The 25,931-nt window shown below is 36.9% G+C and overlaps 1 protein-coding gene across 3 annotated transcripts in view; it reads left to right on the top strand.

Moving 5' to 3' along the window:
• Positions 1-25,716, top strand: part of VAMP4 (vesicle associated membrane protein 4) — a 28,482-nt gene extending 2,766 nt beyond the window's left edge. For 2 of the 3 annotated variants that reach the window (XM_040636205.1, XM_008696256.2), the window contains exons 2-8: positions 140-259; positions 6,650-6,696; positions 9,767-9,817; positions 16,679-16,779; positions 18,018-18,097; positions 20,717-20,768; positions 22,903-25,716. In XM_040636205.1, the coding sequence (XP_040492139.1) occupies positions 194-259; positions 6,650-6,696; positions 9,767-9,817; positions 16,679-16,779; positions 18,018-18,097; positions 20,717-20,768; positions 22,903-22,931 (426 nt within the window). In that variant the 5' untranslated portion in view covers positions 140-193 and the 3' untranslated portion in view covers positions 22,932-25,716. The remainder of the gene's footprint in view (positions 1-139; positions 260-6,649; positions 6,697-9,766; positions 9,818-16,678; positions 16,780-18,017; positions 18,098-20,716; positions 20,769-22,902) is intronic. The other variant, XR_005836368.1, reaches the window with a different exon arrangement.
• Positions 25,717-25,931: the final 215 nt, after the last annotated feature.

The following is a 25,931-nucleotide window of genomic DNA, read 5'->3' as shown; positions in this document are numbered from 1 at the left end:
CCTGGAATGAAGCAAGCAGGAAGGCAGTAAAGTCCGAGAAATGAAGGAGACCCCTTCGTAGGAGGCCTTGAACACTACTGAAGTAATTTAGTTTCTACCCCAAAGTCTCAAATCAGATGAAATTTATTTTCTCTTCAAGGTGGTGAATACTCATTCTGCTGGGAAACAAAAGAGTACTTCTTGAGTAAAAAGTATGCCTCCCAAGTTTAAGCGCCACCTAAATGATGATGATGTCACTGGTTCTGTGAAAAGTGAAAGGGTGAGTTTAGAATCTTAATTTTTCAAACAGATTCAAAATATGTTTTCATTCTCTTTGTAAATAATTTGTTTTAGAAAAATCTAAAGTTTATGGCTATATTCTAATTCTGTTTTTTACTTCATAGTAATTATTTTAAAGTGTAGATTTAAAATATTGGATTGGTGACTCAATTGAATTCTACTTCCATTATTGATCAGATTATACTCATAGCTTCTTTCTAGTCTTTCAAAGTGAATTTTATGCCAATACACAGCACCTTATTCAGAACTCTGGAACCAAATATGGTTGGAATTCAGAGTTTTTCAGATTTTAAAAAGGTAGTTAAATGCATATTATATAACAGCAGTCTTTTTGGCCTCTGGAGCAGCACCTCCAAGTAGTATTTCTCAGAGAAATATCTGATTACTGAGACCTGTGTGGCTCAGTTGGTTAAGCGTCCAACTCTTGATTTCAGCTGAGGTCATGATCTCAGGGTTGTAAGATCTGAACCCCGAGTTGGGTTCTGCTGCTGGGCGTGGACCCTGCTTAAGATTCTCTCTTTCTCTCTCCCACACCCCCCCCCAAATAAAAAGAAAAGAAATGTCTGATTACTCTAAATATATAAGTAAAGCATATAAATAAATTAGCTAACATCAATTCAGGTCACGTTTTCCTCCAAATAAGTTTTGGCTCCAAACTTACAAAACCTCTTGGTTTTCAGAACTTCTTAGATTTTTGGAATTGCAGATAAAGAATGTTGGTTCTATAATTGTCTTGGAGTCCAGAGTAGTTTTTATGTAACATTCAATTTCTAATTTATTCCAGAACATTCTTTTTTTTTTAAGATTTTATTTATTTTAAAGAGAGAGCACAAGTGGGGGGAGAGGCAGATGGAGAAACAGGCTCCACACTGAGCAGGGAGCCCGATGTGGGGCTCTATCCTAGGACCCTGAGCCGAAGGCAGATGCTTAACCGACTGAGCCACCCAGGCGCCCTTATCCCAGAACATTCTATGCAGATTATCTATAAATCTAGAAGTTATGCAGAATTTTGGAAGAAATTTGATAGGAATGTTGTAGATAGATTACTTTTAGAATAAATACTCAAGAAATATTTATTGAGGAAAGGACTTAGTGTTTTTCTTTTTTATCCAGCAACCTGAAGCCCTCGCTCACTTCCTGTCTCATTACTATTTCTTCATTTACTGATGCATTTATCGACCACCTGCTATTGTGCTAAAAAACTGGAGGGCGCAGTCTCTGCCTGTATGGAGCTTATAGTCGACTTCACTTTACACATTCCTTTTTTGTACAAGTTCTGAACCTCATATTATTCACTCTTTACAACAGCTTGATTTTAAGTATCTTTTAGTACAATACGGGAAACATTTGTCTTTTCTTTATTCTGACTCACTCTAGTTTGTTTTTTACTTGAAGGGGGTAGAATCCACCAATAGACTAATTGCTAGGAAGCTTTTTAAAATAAGCTTTATGGGGGTGCCTGGGTAGTCCTTAACCACCTGCCTTTGGCTCAGGGCATGATCCCGGGGTCCTGAGATCGAGCCCTGCATTGGGCTCCCTGCTCAGTGGGAAGCCTGCTTCTTCCTCTCCCACTACCCCTGCTTGTGTTCCCTCTCTCGCTGTGTCTCTCTCTGTCAAATAAAAATAAAATAAAATAAGCTTTATGTATATACTTAAAATTATAAAAAATAGTCTCTATCAGTTCCGCTGCTGAGAGTGTAACTGTGGCTCTTTCTCTTTACGTTGTTGGTTGATTACTGCCACAATTAACTGTAAAAATAGGATATTGAACCAGAATTGAACAAAATTGGCTGTTTAAGTAGAGACCTCCTTTTGAATGTTTATCAGATGGTGAAATTTGGTAACTGGTTCTAATAATCTATAAATTACTTCTAAAAACTTTTTAAAGTTTTATTCTACTTTCGCATTCCACTTTTCTTAGTAACAGCTTTATTGAGATATAGTTCACATGCCATACAATTCACTCTTTTAAAGCGTACAATTCAGTGGTTTTCAGTTTATTCGCAGAATTGTGCAACTATCATCACAGTCAGTTTTAGAACATTTTCATCATTCCAAAAAGAAACCCTGTACCTTTTAGCATTCATCCCTCATTCTTCTCATCCCCTCAACCCTAGACAACCACCAATATATAGATTTGTCTACTCTGGACATTTTATATAAATGGAATCATACAGTATGTTGTCTCTATAATTGGCTTTTTGAATTTAAATCCTAGTGTTTTTGAAGTTCATGCGTGTTGTAACATGTATCAGTACTTCATTCCTTTTTATTGCTGAATAATATCCTAGTATATGGATATATCACATTTATCCATTCATCACTTGATGGACATTTGGGGTTTTTTGGAATATTAATGACTTTTTCCACACCACTTCTGGCTGTTGACTTTTTGGCTATTTGACTGTTAAGAATAGTAGTTGGGGCTCCTGGGTAGTGCAGTCAGTTAAGCGACTGCCTCTTGGTTTTGGCTCAGGTCATGATTTCAGGGTTATGAGATCCAGCCCTCCTGTCGGACTCCGCACTCAGCGTGGAGTCTGCTTAAGACTCTTTCTCCCCATGGGGCGCCTGGGTGGCACAGCGGTTAAGCGTCTGCCTTAGGCTCAGGGCGTGATCCCAACGTTATGGGATCGAGCCCCACATCAGGCTCCTCCGCTATGAGCCTGCTTCTTCCTCCCCCACTCCCCCTGCTTGTGTTCCCTCTCTCGCTGGCTGTCTCTCTCTCTGTCAAATAAATAAATAAAATCTTTAAAAAAAAAAAAAGACTCTTTCTCCCTCTCGCTCTGCCTCTCCCCCTGCATACATGCACACACAGTCTCTCTAAATAAATAAATTCCTAAAAAAAAAAAAAAAAAAACTGGCAGTGCTGGGCTGCCTGGGTGGGTTAGTCTGTTGTGTCTAACTCTTGATTTCAGCTCAGGTCATGATCTTCAGGGTTGTTAGATCGAGCCCCACATTGGGCTCTGCTCTGAGCATGGAGCCTGCTTGAGATTCTCTCTCTTTCTCTCCCTCTGTCCCCCCAAAGCCCCCCCCCCACCCACCCACACTCACACTCTCTCTCAATAAATCTTAAAAAAAAAAAAGCAGTGCTATGAATATTCACATACAGATTTTTACGTGAACACATTTTCATTTTTCTTGCGTGAATACCTAGGACTGGAATTGCTGGCTTGGTTATTATGTTCAACCTTTGGAAGAATTGCCAAATTGTTTTCCAAAGTGGTTGCACAATTTTTACATTCCCACTAGCAGTGTATGTGGATTCCACTTTCTCCACATTTCTACCAGCCAGTTTCTCCTCATCACCAATTTCTCCTCGTCAGTTTGTTTAATGCTTTTGTCCTAAAATTCATCTTTGTATTAATATTGCTAACCCTGACATTTTTTTCATTAGAATCTGCTGATGTGTTTTTTTCCACTTCTTTTTTTCATCCTTTATTTGACATTTGTTTTAGGTGAATTTTTTGTAAACAGATACTGGCTGGAATTTTTGGACTCTAATCATGTGTAGTTTTTACTTTTAATATGAGCATTCAAACCATTCATGTTTGTTATGATAACTAACATATTTGGGCTCTTTCTGTCTTAGCCAGTCGCTCTGCTGGCCATGAAAGCCTCTCCCCCTGATCTTTGGTTGGCCCTTTGTTATCTTTGGATCTCGGCTTAAATTTCATTTCTTGAGAGTCATTTTCCATGACAACCTAATCTCATTTAGTCACCCTGTCACTTCCTATCCTGTCACTGTTTCAGTTCTCAGCATAGCATTTGTCACCATCAGATATTTTTCTATGAGAGTTCAGACTTGACTGTCTTGTTCAAAGCTGGTGCTTGCCTAGAACAGTGCCTAGCACATAGAAGATGCACAAACATGTTTATTAAATGAATATTGAATACATCCTTTTTCATTTTCTCACTCTCTGTGGTATGTTATATATTATCCATAGATATGGTTCATTATATTTCATATGTTGTCCCTCTTTTCCCTGACTACTTTGGCAGATGGATTGTTTTTCCTCATCTTCTCCCCAGCCCCAGTATCGCTAGGTAGTTAAAAAACGTCCTTTCAGGGTGCCTGGGTGGCGCAGTCGTTAAGCGTCTGCCTTCGGCTCAGGGCGTGATCCCAGTGTTCTGGGATCGAGCCCCACATCAGGCTCCTCCGCTAGGAGCCTGCTTCTTCCTCTCCCACTCCCCCTGCTTGTGTTCCCTCTCTTGCTGGCTGACTCTGTCAAATAAATAAGTAAAATCTTAAAAAAAAAAAAAAAAAAGTCCTTCCTTTGTCCCTCTCTCTTTTTTGTTATTAACTTCATATTTTAACAGTTATGTTTAGAGGCGCCTGGCTGGCTCAGTCGGTTAAACGGTTAAGCGTCTGCCTTGGGCTCAGGTCAGATCCCAGGGTCCTGGAATTGATCCCCACTTGGGCTTCCTGCTCAGTGGGGAGCCTCCTTCTCCTTCTGCCTCTCCCCCACTCATGCTCACTCTCTCTCTCAAATAAATAAATAAAATCTTCCAAAACAAAACAAGTCCCCAAAAAACAGTTATGTTTAAATCTTTGTTCTCTTTCAACATACCAAAAACAATGCCCACTCCATTGTTTTACTTTCTCATTCTAGCAAGCTTCCCGCCTCCCCCACTCCTGTCCCCGGTGAGGTGCGCCTCTCACTCTTACTTCTGCATTTCCTCTTCCACTCCCACTCCTAGGTTTTATTAGAACAATTTTGGGCCCTTTTAAAGTTATTCCTTACCTTTTCTTTTTCAATAGCTGTAAGATATAATTCACCATCACCTTATCATCATTTATTCAGATTTGACCACACATTTTATTAGATTCAATGATTGTATCAGTCTCTGTCTTAGAATGTTTCTTCTGATATAATTGGGTTTTTTGGGCTGGTGAAATTCCTTGAGTGATTTTCTCAGAAAAGGCACATAGGTGGTGTATTTGTTTCCTATTGCTGTTGTAACAAATTACCACAAACTCAAAACAACACAGATTTACCATCTTACGATTCTGGTGACCAGAAGTCCACAGTGGGTCTTCCTGGGCTAAAATCAAGGCTCTGGCAGGATGTGTTCTTTCTGGAGGCTGTAGGGGAGAATCTGTATCCTTGCCTTTCCCAGCTTCTAAGGCTGCCTGTGGTCTTTGGCTCATGCCCTTCCATTGTCTTTAATTTTTTTTTTAATTTTTTTGTTCTTAAGATTTTATTTATTTATTTGACAGAGAGAGAGACAGCCAGCGAGGGAGGGAGGGAACACAGGCAGGGGGAGTGGGAGAGGAAGAAGCAGGCTTCCAGCAGAGGAGCCTGATGTGGGGCTTGATCCCAGTACCCTGGGATCACGCCCTGAGCCAAAGGCAGACACTTAACGACTGAGCCACCCAGGCGCCCCCTTCCATTGTCTTTAACGACTGAGCCACCTAGGCGCCCCCTTCCATTGTCTTTAAAGTCAGCAGTATAAGATCTTCTAATTCCTCCCCTTCCCCCTACCCTTTCCCTCCCTGTCTTCTCTGTCTCCTTTCTCTCTCTTTCTCTCTCTCACTCTGGCACTTCTGCCTTCCTCTTTTAAGAACTCTTGTGATTATGTTGGGCCCACATGAATAATCCCTATTGATCTTCCCATCTCAAGATTTTTAACTTAATCACATCTGCGGAGTCCCTTTTAGCATGCAAGGAAACATTTTCACATGTTGCAAGGATTAGGTTGGGGATATCTTGGGGAGTTATTATTCTGCCTACAAGTTACATACCATCTACGTTCTTGTATTGCTGAAAAGATCTGGTTGTTCAGAGAGGGTATGATCATCTTCATCTTAAGGAAAATAGTTCCATTCTTATTAAATAAAAGTATAAAGTTGTGTTTGTTTGGAAGTTCTGATATGTGTAGAGGTTTATTTGTGAACCGTGAAGGTAGTAGGTGGACTGTGCCAATTATTAAACCCTTGTCTCCCAGCTCCGAACCTGTCTTCTGTACTCCTCTCTGATACTGGAGATGGCTCTGCAACTACATTTCTCCTTTGCGCCCTGGCTCCCTATTAGGTTCTGCCTGTATAGAGATACTGGAAAGCAAGAGGAAGGAGAAGGGACTTAACTTCTTCCTGATTGCCTACAGTTCCTTATTCCCACTCTGGCTTCAGCGACCTTACTACCTTGTAGTCAGTCATAGGATCCTGCTATTAAAAGCATTTTCTTTGGAGGATTGGCCTATGTGGTTCTGCCTCTTAGCTTACAATGAAGCACAGGTGATCACTCTTCCCTCTGTCTGGAACCTTGGAGGTAAGAGCTTTCACTAGGATAGAACTCCTTTCTTTACTCCTCCCTGACAGTTTGTAAGCCTTCTGAATCTGAAAACTCAAGTCTTTTTTTTTTTTTGACAGAGAAATCTTTTGGAAGATGATTCAGATGAAGAAGAAGACTTTTTTCTGTAAGTTTTTTTTTTGTTTGACAGCTTTATTGGGATGTAATTAACATCTAATAAAATGCATAGAGTATATGAGTTTTGATACATGTACTATACACTTGTGAAGTCATCACCAAAATCAAGTAATGAACATAACCATCACCTCAAAAGTTTCCTCATACCCATTGGGAATCTGTTACTTCCGCTGTCCCTAGGCAACCACTGATCTGCTTTCTATCACTATAGGTTGTATATTCTAGAATTTTTTAAATAAATGGTGTCATTCAATGTGCCTTTTTTTTTTTTACCCCCCACTGACTTCATTCACTTTGCATAATTATTTTGAGATTCATCCATGCTGTCACATGTATCAGTGGTTCCTTTTTATTTCTGAGAAGTATTCCATTACATGAATGTACTGCAATTCATTCATTCATCCACTTACTAATAGATGTTTGGGGTGTTTGTAGTTTTCGCTATCATGAATAAAGCTACTATAAACATTTATGTACAAGTATTTTTGTAGACTTACGCTTTCAGTTGGGAAAATACTTAGGAGTTAGTTGAATAGCTAGTATATCTTTATGGCTGTTTTCCAAAGTGGTGTACCATTTTATATTCCCGCCAGCATTGTACAAGAGTTCTAGTTGCTCTGAATCCTTATCAATACTATATATGGTCAGTGTTTTAATATTAGCCATTCTTACAGTTATGTAGTGGTATCTCACTATAGTTTTAATTTGCATTTCCCTAATGACAAATCACGTTGGATATCATTTTTGTGTGTATTTGCCATCCTCATATCTTCTTTGATAAAGTACATGTTAAAATATTTGCCCAATGCTAAATGTGTCTTCTTTTTCAGTTGTTTTTGTATTCAAGATATGAGTTCTTTGTCAGATATGTTTTACAGATACTTACTTTCAATCTGTAACTTAATCTTTCCATTTTCATAACAGTATCTTTTGAAGATCAAACTGTTGATGAAATCACATTTTTTCTTTTATTGTTTTTGCTTATTTAAGAAATATATGCCAAATGCAAGTTCAATAAGATTTTCTCCTATATTTTCTTCTAGGAGTTTTATGCTTTTGGCTTTTACATTTAGGTCTATAATCTATTTCAAGTAAATTTTTATATATGGTTGAGGTAAGGGTAAAGAATGATTTCTGTTTTGTTTTGTTTTACTTCTTGGCATATGGCTGTCCAGTTGTTCTTCCACCATCTGATGAAAAGATTATCCTTTTCCCATTAAATTGCCATGATACTTTGTCAGTTAATTGATCTGATCAATCCTTTACAGTTGTGATTAGAAAGGGCTGTGTTCATGCAGGCCTAGATTTGTATTTGCAAAGTCAGGAAGGCGGGTGTATTGTTGCAGGAGTTTTCTCTGGAGATTGATGTAGAGTGGTGTGCCTGAGGGAAAACATTTGCCTCCCTCTTTGTTATAATGTTGCAGAGATTTTGTAGAGGCTTTTTCCCCCAAATAAAAACATTTTATAAAAAGTAATTGACAGCTGTGAGGCAGTGAACAAAAAGAGCCTGCCGGATAGGAAGCAGATCCATTAACAGGAAATAGTTTCACTTCGGCAAGGTCAGATGAAGTGGGAAGATAATTTCCTACATGTGACAAGATTTCCAAAGAGTCACAGAGCTAATTGCCACGGTGCCAGTTATGGTGAAAAGCCTTAGAACTAGAGCAATAGCTGCCTGTCAGAAAGGAACTTAGGGTTGAACAGAAGGCCAGAGGGTTAAATAAGTGATTCGCTCATTGGAAGCTGGATACCCTTATGAGAAACACTCACTCTGAAGACCCGCAGTGTACCGCTGGAAGTCCACTTTCAGAGGGTCTGACATCAAGCGGACACACTTGCTCAAAATGCGGCTTCCACACCTTGTGGTTCTGTCTGGGTGTTGAAAGGGAGACAAAATAAATACATTTTTAAAAAAATCAACACCCAAGTTTATAGCAGCATTATTCACAATAGTCAAAAGATGGAGCAACCTAAATGTCAGCAGGTGAATGGATTAAAAAAAAGTATATCGATACAGTAGAATATTACTCAGCCTTTATTACTCAAAAAGGATGGAAATTCTCACACATGTTACAACATGGATGAACCTCAAAGACATTATGCTAAGTGGAAGAAGCTGATCACAAAAGGATAAATTTTACATGATTCCACTATTATATGAAGTACCTCGAGGAGGTGAATTCATGGAGACACAAAAGTAGAATGGAGGTTGCCAGGGGCTAGGACGAGGGGGAATGGGAGTTAGTGTTTAATTAGTACAGATCATATTTTTTTTCCTTTTCTTATCTTTTTTTTTTTTTTTTTTTAAAGTAAGCTCTGCACCCAACATGGGGCTCAAACTCTCCACCCTGAGATCAGGAGTGGCATGTCCTACCAACTGAGCCAGGCACCCGATCCTACTTTTTAAAATTTTTGTGGTTTATACCTTATTCTCTATCTCAGAGGAATGATAATTACTCAAAATATCCAAAAGTTTTTATTTCCAGAATACTAAATTCATTGAAATGATACAACACTTGACTAATAAATAATTTGAGAAATGTTGGTATTTTCATAGACTCTTGGATATCCCTTTAGCTTTGTTGGTAAGTTTAAGATGAGTAACGAAAAAAATACTAGTGTTTTGAATGGATTTTTCTCTATATCCATTCCTGATAATCAGCATTTTATGATAACCTAATTCGAAGGTGAATTTACTTTTAGTGTTCTATAATTGATGATAAAGCTATTCATAGTCACTGGCACTTGAGGTGTTAAGGTGTTTCGGAGGTTAGTGATTAGAACAACCTGTGTATAAACAAAGGGTTATATAAACTCTACTTTTTCTGAAAATTTTAACATGCAGAAGAATTAGGTTGGTTGTGGCCAGCGCTAAGTACCAGGAAAGTACAGGTGTGATAAACATCATTCAGTTCCAGCAATACCAGTAAAATGTGGTTTCTTATAATAAATGACTGATCCATGTTTAGAGTTGAGCTTGATTTTGTGTGTGTGTTTACTATTGTTTTTTTTTTTTTAATGCTCTCATTATGAATATGTACTTGGTATTTTGTTTTCAGAAGGGGACCATCTGGACCAAGATTTGGACCTAGAAATGATAAAATTAAGCAGTAAGTGCCTGAGATACTTATTTGCTTAAGTGATTATCATATTTCTGTGGGGACCCAGGGTTGGCAGTCTTCAGCCTATGAGCCAAATCTGGTTGCTGCCTATTTTTCTGAATAAAGTTTTATTGTAACACAGCCATGCCTATTTGTTTTATTATCTGTGGCTGCTTTCAGACTACAATGGCAGATTTGAGTGGTTGTGACAGAGACCTTACGGCCCACAAAATCTGAAATATCTATTATCCGTCTTGCCCTTTACAGAAAAAATTCACGGAGCCCTGATGTAGACTAACTATAACTACGGGACTGTAAAAACCGAATAAATGTTTTTATTTTCACAAAACTATTGTAAAAACCCAGTGAATGTTTTTATTTTCACAAAGCTACCTCTGAATAATGGCTAAGGAAATCCAATTTCTGTGTTGGTTTTTCTTAACTTGATTACTTTATGTCAAATCCATTTATTTAGCATAATCTCAAGGTCCATTTTGGTTTTAAATCTATAGCTTGATTCCCATTTTCAGAATTAATAGAAGTAATATAATAGATTTAGTTTTTTGAAGTATAATATTTTTTTATATTTCTCCAGAATTTTTTCATATCTATTACTTATCCTAATTCCTATATTGATCTAAGATTTATAGCTAAGTAATTTTCAGTTTAAAGCTTTTTCTGTGTATGTTGGTGGTGGTAGTGTGATGGGTATTGCTGTAGTAAATATATCTAATGTTAGAAGGATCTGAGTCCTGATAAGAAGAGAGAAGGAATGGGAGGAGCAGTGAAATAGCCCTGGAAACTGACCGGGTTCTGAAGACTAACTGTGGACAATAAACTAAATGGCCTGGATTCAGGATCTAAGGAGGAATAGTCACTGCTCTAGTTCAGGATGTGGTTGGCACACAGTGGGAAGGGTGCTGTAATAGGGAGTCAAGTTATTGGTCTGACACTTGGGCTTTAGGTAGCTGTTGGTGTGGAAAGAAAATGTCCACACTTAGCCTAATGGTGTGAATAGAATAGCTAATGGATTCTGCAATACAGAACCAAGGTTCCAACAAACTGATTTGAGTGGTAGACGGGATGTTTTCATTTCTCTTGCTATGTAACAGATTGCCCTGAACTTAGCAGCCTAAAACAACACACGTTATCATCTCACATTTTCCATGAGTCCAGGAGTTTGGTTACTGCTTAGGTGGGCCCTCTGCACCGGATCTCACAAGCCGGAAATCAAGGTGTTGCCAGGGCTGGGATCTCACTTGAAGCTCCTGACCAAGCTCAGGTAGTTGTTGCCAGAATTATTTTTCTTGCAGATGTAAAACTGATGGTACTTGCTGCTTCAAGGCCAGCAGAAGAGAGTCTCTGCTGCTCCAAGGTTCTAATTTGGTAAAGATACAGTAAAGATACAATGAGATGCTTAGATTCAGGCAGTTCATTATGTACGTAGACCGTAAAAGGAAGAGTAGCCAAACTCTGGGTTCTTGTCCTACATACCAGAAATGATGATTCCAAAACAAAAGGGGCTGCATGGCTGTAATAGAAGTTGTAGGATACCCTGTGACAAAGAGGCCAATTCTGCACTGTAGCTCAGGGGTTTTATAGCCTGCAGATATGACCTGCAAGGAAGCCTCCAAACATCATCAGAACCTGGGAGGTGGTAAGAAATTGTCTTGTGACCATCTTCTAGGGAGATGAGTGGGAGATGGCCTCACAAGCCATTCATCTTCTCGTGTTGAGGGAGGATTACAAAGCATTCAGGGTCATCAGGATGTCATGGCAGAGCTCTTCCTCTACACTGAGCCACAGTGACTTCTGTATCCACCCACATAGTTCTTACACCTAAACCGCCTGGAGAAGAGGACTCCGCTGATGACACACTTGTTTTTTGTCCTATCAGTATGCTTTGTTTCCTATCTGATAGCCTCACTGTAGAGTGAGTATGGCTTGTTGAGTCTTTTGAATATGATTTCCCAGATGAACCCAGACCACTACTGGTAGGTGGGACAGAATGGGCACTGCAAACAAAGTATCTATGTTAGCAAGTGCCAAGCACATACACAACATGAATATGTTTATGTACATATTAATTAGCACAGTATCTTTGGTGATCACAGAATTTTAGAATAGTAAGGGATTATTGAGTAACTGTAATGGTTCTTACTCCAGAGCTAAAGGCTTGCCAGACTTAGAAGGTGGTTCGTCATCAAAACACACATATTCAGCTTTGTGGGCAAAATCATGAATGTGTATTTAACCAGGCATGACTCAGTGTGTGTGCTCAAGATGGCGGAACATAACCTACCACACACCTTGCCCATGGACAAAATTCCTGGCATTAGTTGAGTAACCAAAATTGCTAGCACTGGTGAGTTTCTTTAAGCTGTGTTGGCACTACCTAGTTTGCAACATTTTAATACAGGGTATTTCTTAACTGCATGCATCAGCAACATTGTTGCTTTGTTTGAATTTGATGGGCATGTTGACACCAGATTATTCCCACAAAAAAATACTCACCATCACTTTCTATGGAAGATTTTTTTGGTGAAAGATTTAAAATATTCACATGCCTATATAAAATGTATGATTCTCTTTAGAATGTTTTATTTGCTTTTAAGTTAAATAATAGCTTTATAAATGCAACTCTAATGAATTACAGGCATTCTCTGTTAGGAGTAGGAAATTTCCTAACTATAGTCTTGGTCCAATTAGTTTAACTTTATAAAAAGGCCTCCAAGGAATGTTCCATGATGCAACAAAAAATATATAGTTGCAAAAATACAGCATAACTTTAAACCTTCTTTAGTCAACAGTACCTTAAAAAGCCACAAGATGGGGGTATTAAGTATGAAAATAAATATTTTCTTTAGAGTATTTGTTGTAGAGCATGATTTTTTTCTTTCTTAGTAGAAGAGCACTGACATTAAGGACATGCTAAGTGTTAGGCATTGTGCTAAATGTTTAAAAAACACTGTTACATCTAATTCTCACAAGTTGAGAGATGATCATTTTCATTTTAAAAGTGAGAAAATATGAGGCTCAAGGAGGCTTGCGGCAGACACTACTATACCATGCAGCTTCCCTGTTGATAACTGGAATAGAGGCATTTCAGGAATACAGGTGCTGTCAGGCCCTAAGGATGACTTAAATCAAATTGAAATGTCTTTTCCTTTGTGCATATCTTTATCTTTTCTTGGGTATGTTCTCTCTGTGTCCTTTTCTTCTACCGTATGACTCCTTTAACCGGAAAGGATATAAATCTCCACACCCTCTTTTACAAACTTGTTTTTCCTTTGAAGTTTTAATTTCCTATTTTAGTTAATAGCATCATCTCCTGATACTCGATTGCTCAAATTACAAATCTTTCTATCCTTTTCCTGCTTCTACCCTTTCTTGCCTCTACCCTTTCTTGCCCCAACTTCTTCACCAATGTCCAGTTAATAACTTGGTGCTTGAAATATCCCCTCCTCTCACATATATTTCCTTAGCCTAGAATTTTCCCACCATCAGCCTCCTTCGTTACTCTGCCCAGTTTACGAACTTATCCCCTTAAAACTCAGTACCAGGATCTTGATGCCGTGTCTGTCTGCTCCAGGCTACACAACTGATACTATGGGCTTCCTTCCATTATGGCACTTAATGCATGGTGGTATAATCACGGATACCAGTTTTCCCCAGTAGACTCTAATCTCTCTAAAGATTGGACTTAAAACCTTCACATTAGTATCCTCAATAAATAGTATAATAATAACTCCTTAATAAATGTTTTTTGAATGAATGAAATCATCCAGATCAGAAAATATTTGTTGAATGCCTACTTTCTACCAGGCACATTTCACATGACCTAGGAAATAAAAGGATGAGTGGGACAGTCTCTGCTTTTAAGGCTTAAATGATTTAAGGTGTAATAATGAGGATAAGATCAACATAAAATACAAGTAGAGATTGGTATTGTAACTGCTGTGAAAATGTATAAGATCATGTGAAATATGTTATCACTTCTTTTTAAAGAATTATCCTTTATATTAAAATAAATAGATAATTTTCTATAGAACTTGCATTCTGGGCATGAGAACATCTTGAAATATAGAAACACATTATGAGATTTTCCATTATTAAATAAGGGTTTTACGATAGCTGGATTAAGACTGTTATACCAGCGGACAGTACTATGTGAAAGAGAAAGTAACAATTTATTAGTTAATCCTTAGCAGAAAAATTAAAATGTTGGCTGATTTCTCATAGTGAGAGAATTATTGCATGTGTGCCAGGCTGTTGAAGTAATACCCTTAGGTTTCTGACAGTGTAGTAAAAATTAATCTAGAATTGTATGAGTTCTGTCCTAATTAATCTGCCTTTATCCATGAGGTCTTTTGCTTATAGGGATTCTAGGACCATAGTTACTTCTTCAGTTTTTTGTTTTTGTTTTAAAATCATGTGTAGTGTATCAATATCCCTAGTGGCCGTCATCTGATCACGTGGAGGGGCTGCAGTACAGACCTGTTTTCTGCGCCAACCCTGCAGTACTGCCTTCCTGGCGGCTCTTGTCATCCCTTGCAAATGACAAAAAGTAACTACCTTGGGAATTTCAAGATTGGTTCTTGATGAACAATAGCTGTGTTTCTGTTACAGTTCTCTGAGTTCATTGGAGACCTCTGCATTCACTACCTTATATCTTTGTCAAGTAACTGGGTATGCTTTGCAGGATTTATACCCAAATTGTTTGCTTATTCAGCAAATGTTCATTGAATGGGAACAGGCACTGTGGCTGGTACTGGGGCTGCAAAAATGAACAAAATGGGCAAAGTTTCTGCATTCATCAAGCTTAGCTTCTAGTGGGGGAAAGGCAGGAAACAGGTATGTACTTTCACTTAGTGTTAAATGCTTTTGGTAGACAAGTGGGACAGAGACAAGCTGTATCTCGGCTCTGAAGGTTCATGCAGTGCACTCATGCCACATTTGAACGTAAGTTCCGTGAGAGCTGGGATTGTCTGCTTTGTTCATTACTGTCTTCCCAGTGCCTAAAGCAATACGTAGCAGGCTCTCGTTGATTATTGAACACATTAATTAGTTGCTTAAGTTTTTGTGCCATTGTTCTTATATAGGATGAACTTTAGCTCTTTGTTTAGGTGATTAGGAATTGCAACAAGCCATCTTAAGGATTCAGGGGCTTTTTCGGATCTTTTTGGGTGGAAGAGAATTCTGAATATTCCAGCTTGGTTGTACTTCAGTCTAATACCCTTCAGTAGGATCTGTGTGGGTGACACAGAATTCTGGGGAGCTGGGATGAACCCAGAAGTCTGTGTGTGGATAACCAGTGGGTTTACATAATGCTTTTCACATAGGAAGGAGGGACATTCATCAAACATAGTCATTGCTACTTGAATCTGAGACTGCTTCTGAACCCACCTATGTCTAAATGGGTCTTCATTTTTATTCTAAAGCAAACTTTTTGGAGATACGGTTCTTCAAAGGGAAGAGATAAAACTTAAAATTACATACCCATGCCTCACCCCTGACTTACTGGGTTAGTTTGGGGGATAGTGTGGAACAGAGGGCAGAGACAAGGTGTGTATTGTGAAGTGTTTTTTTTTTTTTTCAAAGCACTGTAGGTGATAATTGACACAATTCTTTCTTCCCCAATTAGAAACAATTGCATATCCTTATAAATTTTATATATGTATAAATATATATATATATATAAAATTTATGTACATAAGGTATATGTGTGTGTGTGTATAGTTGCTAGTGATCCAGTGCATTTTAAACATTTTTGAGTCTTAAGAACATGAGTTCACTTTATTTCTCCTTTTAAATATTTCACTGGCATGACCATTTTATGAAGTTATTTAAGGTAATTTTTGTCTAACAGAACAGAGGAAAACTAAACACTTTAAATTACATTTCTGTGTTTGTGTACTCAAGGTAACTCCTGCGTGAGAGTAGGCAGCTGAGAACTAGACAAATGAACCAATGAAGATTAAGTCTTTATTAAACAGTCTGAAATTTGGTTAGAACAGGCCCTCATCACCTAACATAAAGAAGGAAATTATATTTTCATTTTGAAAAACAAAAAAAATTTTTTTTAAGTATTTTTTTTTTTTTAAGATTTTATTTATTCATTTGACAGAGAGAGAAACAGCCAGCGAGAGAGGGAACACAAGCAGGTGTGGTGGGAGAGGAAGAAGCAGGCTCCCAGCAGAGGAGCCTGATGTGGGGCTCGATCCCAGGACTCTGGGATCACGCCCTGAGCCGAAGGCAGAAGCTTAACCACTGAGCCACCCAGGCGCCCCCCAAAAATGTTTCTTTTCTGCTCCTTCTTGGGTGCTTCAGAACCTTCCCAGCTGTGCCCATGTCTTAAACCTGTTTGTTTAAGAGAAAACTGATGAGCACTGAACAGCTACACCCATGTACATCAGTGTACATTTCCATTTTTGGAAACTAAGTATTTTCATAAACTAATCACACACCCAGGCAAACTCCTTTGTTAGCCTTAGTGTATAAACTACAGCAAAAGTAGGTTATAGCTGCGTCTATGGGATGCTTCAGTAGCCTGTGGAAAAGAAAATGAAACTGATTATTTAGAGTCAATCTATTTGACTAAAATCGGCAGTTACTGAACATTCTGACAGGAATTGCGGGAACAGGGCTAAATAAGCTATCTTTAAGTTAAATGTGACTTTGACTTATAGTATCTTTAATTTCCTGAGTGTTCAAACCCACAAAAGGAAGGACCGTGCTACACAGCCTTCACTTAAACATTTTATAGTTGAGTACTTGTCTGAAAAGCTATGGAAGTTTTCTAATGAAAGTTTCAAACATTATAAAATGCTCAAAAGAAAAAATGATTTTTAAATCTTTCTTTTAAACTAGTGTTCAGAATCAGGTGGATGAAGTTATTGATGTCATGCAAGAAAATATTACAAAGGTAATTGAAAGAGGGGAGAGACTAGATGAACTACAGGACAAATCAGGTACAGATACTTCATATATTTCTTGATATTATTAATCTGTGTTTTGATAGTTTATTTCTCCTCCCATTTCTCAAGCCAGAGTTTAGGAATCTTGGCTTAGGAAAATGATACTTGGTTCTTCAGTTTGTGATTTTAGTATTTTAACTTTAGCTCCCTTTACTTGAATCATCTTATTGCATTAATTGTTGGGTTGAGAATGGAAAAATTTTGAATTTATTGTTGAACAGTTAGAATAGAATTTTTTTTGCCTTATTATGTTTCATGTGCACTGTATTTCTTATGATCTCAAGAAGGAAACGTCTAATCACTTCTTTTCAACACTTACGTCAAACTTCATCGATATTTTTATGTTAGGCTTTCTCTGATAACTTAGTAACATTTCTTTATTGACAAATGTTAGTCTCTGTACTTGTAACAGTTGGCACGTGTCAGCTTCTCAAATATTATTTCAGTGATGAATGACTGAATACCTCACTCATCCTTGAAAGACTTGTAGAACCACAAAACTTACTTAACCACTTTTAAAATTCATTGTTTTGCTTCAGACTGTTTCACAGTTTGTTTATCCATTGTCCTGTTAATGTTTCAGATTTTTTTTCACTATTAAACAGGTTTGTAGTGGGCATGCTTGTATATGTCTCCTTGTGCGCATGTGTGAAAGTTTTCTCTAGGGTGTGTAACTAGCAATAAATTGCTGTTTAGTAGGGGACAGATATTTTCAGCTTTACTAGATACTATCAAACTATTCTTCAAAGTGATTAAATCTCTACCAATTTATATCCTCACCATGTATGAGAGTTCTTACTGTTCCACATCCTCAATAAAACTGATAATGTCCCAGCAAAAATAACTAAATAAAATTCATTGTTTTACTTCAAAATCAGTCACTTTTTGTATCTTCTAAGAATCTAACCTTTTCCACATGTAAATTTTTTTTTCCATAGGTGTGTCAGGTATTTGAATTTTTAAAGAGTATTTTCTTACCAGAATTCATAAGTTTATGTGAAAGCATTGAGGCCCTGGGAAAAATGACCTACAGCCGTTTTTGCTTTTTCCCCACCTCCCCTAGTACAGATTGCCAGAGTTTGTGGGTGGAGGAAAGGGAGGATGTTGTTTTAATGCTTAAAAGGGAGTACATTTGCAGAAGTAGAAATTAATATTTTCTTGTCTTTGTGTGACTAGATAAAAGAATCCTGTTATGTCGTTTAATCCTTCTCTCCATCCTCTATGTGATATAGAAAGCTTATCGGATAATGCCACTGCTTTTAGCAACAGATCCAAACAACTCCGAAGGCAAATGTGGTGGCGTGGATGCAAAGTAAGTCGGTCAGATGACACTAGATAAGTTGCCCAGCATCTCAGGTGGTCTTAAAGAATAAAGGGCCTCTAGATCTGAAACTCTGTGAGGATGGGAACTATCACTGCTTTGTTTATTATAGCTTCTGAACTTGGGACATGTTGGGGCTCAGCAAATATTTGTTCAACTAATTAATAGCTTCGGGAAGAGGAATAACTAAGGAATCAAGCAATTCCTAAAAGGATGTTTTCATGGATTTCTTCATAGGAAGTATCCCACACTTTATTAATAATTTAGCTACTTGTAGACTTAACTGCCTTGTAAGAAATATAAAATTTTCGTGTAATTTATTATTAGCACCTTTTTGGAGCAACTTATAATGTTACATAGAGATATTAAAAAGATGGAAGCTAGAGAAAAATATAATTTTCATTGGAAAAGAATAAATAAAAGCAGTTTATATGTCAAAATCCATTATTGACAAATGAGGCTTAAAAAAATCTCACTATTATTCCAGAGAAATAAGAAATAAAAGAGAAATGTTTAACAAGGAAAAACATGAGAATCAATATATACACTAATATTTTCTTGCAAAACATTTTATAGAAATGAATTTGCTTCTTAAATCAAATATGGCTACTAAGCATTAAACAGAAAATGTTTAAGATTTCATAGCAAATTTCATGTCACGTGAGCAATTTCTTTTTCCTCCAAATTCCGTGTATCATTTTTGGCTTTGTTGAAAATCTTAGACATAAATTCACTGTTTTAATCTCTCATTTTCAAGTTTAGCGGTAACTTTCTAAACTTGACTTTGCCTTATGCTAAGAATTTCTTCCAAAAGTTGCCATGGATTTACTTGTCTTTGTCGGTTGACCTGTTAAATCATCTTACTTTCAGAAATAGAACTGAGGAAACATGTTTCATTGTACCCCTTGTCTAGAATTTTAATTTTGGCTTAAATTTTTATTCTTTAAAGAATAAATTCCCCATTTTCTTTAAGTTTTCCATTTTTATAGAAGTTCTCTACCCTATAGCCCGGTTTGGAAGAGCAAAGGGTCTATAAGCTACTCACTTCCTCTCCCCATACCTACACATGACCCATTCATGTAGCCACAAAAAGATGACCATAATGTGCATTTTGCTTGGTTTTTTTAGCCATATCTAAAGATTGTTGTTTTGTATTTTCTAGATTTCAGATCAGAGGAACAGTATGCTTTTTCTTTTTTTTCTTTTTTTGAACAGTATGCTTTTAAGGAGAAAAATTGAATTATATTTTAAAATTATATTTGAATTATATTTCTAAGTAGTCCCTATATCACTGCCATTTTCTGGATTGACTTTATAATGATGAGTTAGGAAAGGCTAAGGAAAGGGATATAGGGACAGAAAATCAGAGGTTGTCAATGGCTAAGGGTGGGGATGTGGATGCTGACTGTAATAGGGCATGAGAGAACTTTTTGGAGTGATGGAAATGCCTTATGTTTGATGGTGGTGATTGACAACTAGACATTTGTCAAAACCCACCAAAATGAACTTTAAAAGGGTGAATTTTATTCTAGATAAAGTATATTTCAATAAACCTGACTTTAAAAATAAGTGAACAAAATTACCCAGTAGGTGAAGAGGGAGAATTTCAACATTGTTTTGTTATTGTAATTAATAATTTTAATAGGCATCTGGTGTCCACATTGCAAAGCTTCCATGTATTCTCTTAGTCACTTTGTTGTCGTAAATATGATGCCACTAAAATGTTACCAGTAGCTCTGTTTTAGAAACATTTAAGCTACTTCTGGTTGCTATTTCTGATACTCGTGTGGTTAGTAGCTAGGTATCTTTTTTATTTATTAATGAACCATCTTTAATCAATTATCTGTGAAAATGTTTGATGAAAACTGACTTGCATTTGAATTCATCAGGAAAATCAAGCCAATTTATAGTTTATGCATTTTAGGATTAAATGAGGAATGTGACAATTTTATAGGGAGATGTGAGCTGAAAATACGAAGCAGCTGAGTGAGGACTAATCTTCAGGTTTCTCCTCTCAACTGTGAAACAAAGAGTACACTTAGGCAGGTTACTTATTAAATGAGGTTATTCACAAAGAATCTAAATTATATTCCTCAAGATGGAGACAAAAATGCCAAAAAGAGAGTAAGGGGAACAAAAACTAACAGAGTTCTCATATATTTTGAGAGTAAGTGCTATAAAAAACACTGCCTTATGTTATGTGGAAAGAATGTATTATATTATGCCTGCGTTATTCATCATATCCTGACACTTGTGAACAGAATTGCTAAAATTTCATACTTTCCCTGGTCTCATATTAGAAATAAGCATGAGAAATCATAGACACTGTGTTCAGGCCAGTAAAGGCTTTGATTCTTACTATTTACTGTGCAGTACAGCCTTGAACAATAAAATCCAGGCAAGCAAAAACCCCTGAATTTGGGAACTCTGATTATTTGTAAAAAGACGCAAATAGCCAGTAAGTTCACATGAGAAAAAACTGGACAAGCTTCCAAGGGAAGAGCCTACTCATTGATGAGTTATAATGTAATAAATAGCATAACAGGTAATCTTGACTTTATTAACAAGTCAAACATTAATATCTGTCTTATGCCTTTTTGTGTGTTGCAGATAAAAGCCATCATGGCTTTGGTTGCTGTTATCCTTTTGCTAGTGATTATCAGTAAGTATTTATGAGATTAGTAATTTTGGGGGGTATCATTTGTTTTAGAGTTCATTCTAATTTCCCTTTTAACTTATTTTCAGTTGACCTAGTATGACTAATGTCAGGATTGAGTAATGACTTCTGACCCAGGTCAGGACCTCTTAACCTAGTAGGGTCTGTGGATCTCTGAAAATGTTCTTAAATTGTATGAAAAAGTGTATGTGAATATCCATATGCACATTTTTATTGGGAGAGGGTCTCTATCTTTTATCAGATTCTCAGAGAGAATCCTGCCTAGCCTCAACCCTCACCCGAAAATACAGGCCTAAGCTATTTGTTCAAGGCCAAACAACTGTTACATCCATCTTCTATTAGCTTTGGGTGTGGAAATTTGTATTTCATAATACTGTGTTTGGAGAACAAGTCCAGATAAATTTTCTCCATATGATGGTTTTTTGTCTTGTCGTTTTGTTTTGGTTTTAGATTTGAACTTGATTTCAATCATTAAAACTTAACTCTTGTCCTTTCTTTTTTTCCATAATGTTCTTATTAAAGTCAGATCTTTTTTATTACCTCCTTTTCTCCAAGGCCTCTTTACCTGTGTTTGTAGGGATTTTACGAAGATCTGTAAAGTGTCTCAAAATAACCATTTGAAAAACTCCATAGTGATCCTCTCTTTGTAAGAAGAAAAAGGTTGTTACAAAGAGATACTGTTGATCCTCATTGTTCGTGGATTCTGTGTTTGTGACTTCACCTAAAACAGTGATGTGTAAACCAGAAATCAGTCCTAGAGGTGCTTTCCCACTCGTTGGCAGCTGTGTTCAGAGCGGTGAAAAATCTGAGTTTCCCAGTGTGCATGTCCCAGCTGATATCTAACAAGGCCACGCTCTGCCTTTCTAGTTTCAACTCTCATAAAGTAACAAGTGTCTTTCTAAGCCTGTTTAGTGCCACATTTCTCCCATTTTTGTGCATTTTCTTGGTGATTTCACTATTTAAAGTGGCCCCCAAGCATCATGCTTATGTGTCGGCTAGCGTTGCTAAGCTCAAGAAGGCTGTGATGGGCCTTCCAGAGAACACCTGTGTTAGATAAGCTTCTTAGGCATAAGTTACAGTGCTGTTGGCCAGGAGTTCAGTGTTCGTGAATCACCAACATATATGAAAAGGGTTATCTTTGAACAGAAACACAAGGTCATATACTGATTGGTTGACAAAAATGTAGCAGAGGCTTGCAAGAATTTAACCCTGTATTTTCCCTAGGAATGAGGGTTTTTCACTAATTCAGTGTTTGTAGTGATTTTATAGAACATAACTACTATAGATACCAAAAATCAACCATCATGGTAGATAATTTGGAAAATGTAGAATAAGGCATAAAGAAGAAAATAAAATTCAGCTGTAATCGTACTACACAGAGATAGCCACTGTTAATATAACTATCATATGTACTTCAGGTCTTTTCCTATTAAGATATTAAGCATGTTTTTAAAAAACTAATATATATACTTTCTAATAAATATATTTAATAACCTGGGACAATATGTGTAACATTTAAAAAGTACTGTAGCAGCTCTATGCTATGTTAATACCATAATCTATTTGATCAAAATGCCAATTTAGTGGCACCTGGCTGGCTCAGTCAGTAGAGAACGTGACTTGGTCTCGAGGTTGCAAGTTCGAGCCTCATGTTGGGTGTGGAAATCACTTAAAAATAAAATCTTTAAAGAAAAAATGCCAGCACTAGACATTTAGTTTGTTTTGTGATATTTTTGCTTATCCATTCCCATTTGTTATCTTTCATCTCAGATAAAAGTTCCTTCCTGGGGCTCCTGGGTGGCTCAGTTGGTTAAACGTCTCTTGATTTCGGCTCAGGACATGATCTCAGAGTTGTGAGATTGAGCCCTGCACTGGGCTCCATGCTCAGTGCTCAGTGGGGAGTCAGCTTGAGATTCTCTGTCCCTCTTCCCCTCCCCACCTGCCCCACGTGCACACATTCTCTCTCTCTCTCTAAAATAAATAAATCTTTAAAAAAATAATAAGTTCCTTCCTCATTACCTGTTTCTAAAAGTAGACAGCTACATTTAGGAATATTGTTTTTAACATACCATCTGAATCTGATTTTGATATGTTCCTTTTTCATTTTTTTCTCTTGCAGTTCTTACAGTCTTGAAATACCGTGCTTGATTTGGTGACAGAGATCTTCATTACACAAAATCTGGGACAACAATAATAAAAGATTGCTGCATAATTTAAATGAAACTTATGTATATAACTTTCAAAACTCCTTTTTCAAGAAACTAAGAGGCAAGTATCACTTCAAATTGGAGCATTGAGAATGTCCAGTTATCTTCATCCCTTCTAACAAAATGTGTTTTTAAAAATTATGTTTAAGGCAAAGATAACCAGCCTCTATTATGCCATATTCCAAGGATCTAATTTGAAACTAGATACTTGCCTGTTCATTGTTTGTACATGTAATTAAACAGTGATCACAATATTTCATACTGTTATTGTAAGGACTTGCATTATTGCATCGACATGGGGGTCAGACTGGGAGTCTAGAAGCCTATGTAGCGTTCCAAAACATTATGCTAAAACACATGCATCGCCATTCCATCAATATCTGCAAGATTCTTCTTACATTACAATTGCTTTGCGAGCAACTTCCACATGTTTATAGGTGTAACAAAAGCTAAACGTTGTAAATGTTGCTGCCTTCGGCTATAACTAAAACATTCCAGTAAACCTATTTTTGACTGTATAAGGGAATGTGTAGTAATGTTTTAGCATATGGATTATGGAAATGGAAAATTTAAACAATACAAAAAGCGTAGTATGGCACCGTAAAACTGGAGACAATAAAATTATTGGAGAACATCATTGGAGTGTTTGAAAGTGAACAGCATGGTCCAGTCTGTTTCCAGTTAGCCTCCAAAAAGGAGGGTCCAGACCCAATGTGAGTAAATGAAATCCACAGGTAACTTATTCTCTAATCTTATTTTCTTTGATAGCTTCCCTCTTTAACTTCAGCTGGTCCTTCTGCCAGAAGTGCTAAAAGTAGCAAAATCGCCTGCTTAGAATTTGCTACTTTTGCATTCCCTGATCATCCCCGGAGAGATGCATGTTGTACAATCAAGTGTCAAATTAGCCAACAATGATGAGTGTGGAAAGCCAGGAGATAATCATCAGTCAGTAACCAAATAGCTAGAGTCACCATTAATCTAAGTGTGCTTTTACAGCAATAAGATGTATTGTTAACTTTAAAATGTGCCAACCTCCGTGTCGTTTAAATAAGTCAAAGTGAAAGACATAGTCCTCAAATGTGTTCGAGGAGGAAGCTTTATAATAAAATTGGAGGTTCTGCAGAAACTTGCGCACATGGATGTGTTGACTATATATACATGTATCACTAAATTTGACATAGGATTAAGAGAAGAACCAGTATTTAAATAGTAAAGAAAAATGATCCTGCATCGGTTTTATTTCTTTGGTCATTTTAATTCAGAATTTATGAAACACAGAAGCTGTTTTGGGGTGTTTTGTTTTGTTTTTTTTTTAATTCTACAGGATTAGTACTAAGACGCAAAAATGTTCTGTTTAAATGGAAAGAAATATGAAGGGAGAAAACAGGAGATACTCAAGACACCTGCAAGTTACGCTAAATTTTATAGTCCGACAACATTTCAAAAAAGATAAAGGTCTTACATACTCTGGGGTATTGTCACTGGTCTCTCTACTCTTTGTAAATGTCAATTAATGTAAATAACATAATAAATACTAAATCCTTTGACAAAATAGGATGCCCAGGAAAATGAGCATTTTTAGAATCTCAGTAGCTAATACAGTTCAGGAAAGGAAATGTTGTCACGGGATGGACAGAATCAGTCCTAACATACATATGTGTGTCTTTTACTTGGGCTTGGCATTAGATTCATCAGTGGTTAATTTTCCGTTGGTTGGGGGAGAAATCTGGTTTCTCCATGATAGCATTGAAGATGAAGATTATTTCTCACATGGCAATCCACATTTCCAGTGTTTCTTTTAACAAAGTATTCCACTCTTAAAGAAATATAAAAAATAAAACTATAAAATTATTTTTTAAAATTTTAACCATAAAAATTGAAGTATTTATATGATAATATCGTATATATGTAATTCTCTTTGTATTTAAATATATGGCTGCCAAAAGTACTGGTGGTGGGCATGTCATTCTGTGTTCTGGTGGTAGCTTGATTCACAGTTTATCCTTTTGTCTTTCTTGGTCTTCATTAATCCTGAGACCCTTAAAATGGCTGGCATGTTTATGACTTTATTGTGGTAATCTTGGAGCCTTCTTACAATCAAAAACAAAAGAAAAATATGTTGTTCAAATTGATGTCAGGCCTGTCTTCCTTCCTTCCCTTAATCATTCTTTTTCTCATTCAGCTCAGATCATCCTGCACTTGAAAAATGAAGTTTTACCACTATCAAAAGTATCATTATTTAACAGCAACGAAGATCAACAGAAAAATTCAAGTAGCTTTGTAAATACTAGTTGGTGCCCAGTGAAATCAGGTCACTATTTTTATAATGCCTGAAACATACCCTTATGATCTATGTTTAATTACTGAAGCCTATTGCCCTGTAACAATTTTATGATTATAACACTGATTAAGTCCTTCTGACTATAACCCAGTATCACCAGCGGTCTTTCGGCTTCTCCATCCTGATAAAGCTCACTGAAAATTGCACTCTGATTTTATGAACTTGGGGGTTTCTTGATTAAAAGCTCAATATTAAAAATGGAGCATATCTAAAATGGAGGAAGAATGATTAGTACACGTCAGATGGAGAAATACATGCTGTTAGCTTTCCTGTGGGTCACTTACCGTATAATCAGTCTGCGTTAGAAAATAACGTCAGCATTTCTACAGCAAAATTTGACATCGTTCAATTCTGTGTAGCAAGAATAAAAAGAAATTGAAATTTTCATTGTCAATACAGTCTTCAATATGCTTGCTGCCCTGTCAGCTTTGTCGCCCACACTGACTCTATCTACATCTGTGTGTCTATACACTGATTAGAAAACTTGCAAGAAGTTGTTTTTTCATGTTGAGAAGGAATGCCATTAGAAGAGGTCCTTAGCTGTATTGAGTCAGAGTATTACCAAGTCAAGGATAGCTAACTGCTCTGTTTCATTAGTCT

Source organism: Ursus maritimus, unplaced genomic scaffold (genome assembly GCF_017311325.1).
Source record: "Ursus maritimus isolate PB19 unplaced genomic scaffold, ASM1731132v1 scaffold_2, whole genome shotgun sequence".
NCBI classification, from domain to species: domain Eukaryota; kingdom Metazoa; phylum Chordata; class Mammalia; order Carnivora; family Ursidae; genus Ursus; species Ursus maritimus.
The sequence above is the reverse complement of the archived record's forward strand: the minus strand, read 5'-3'. Positions and strand labels throughout refer to the sequence as shown.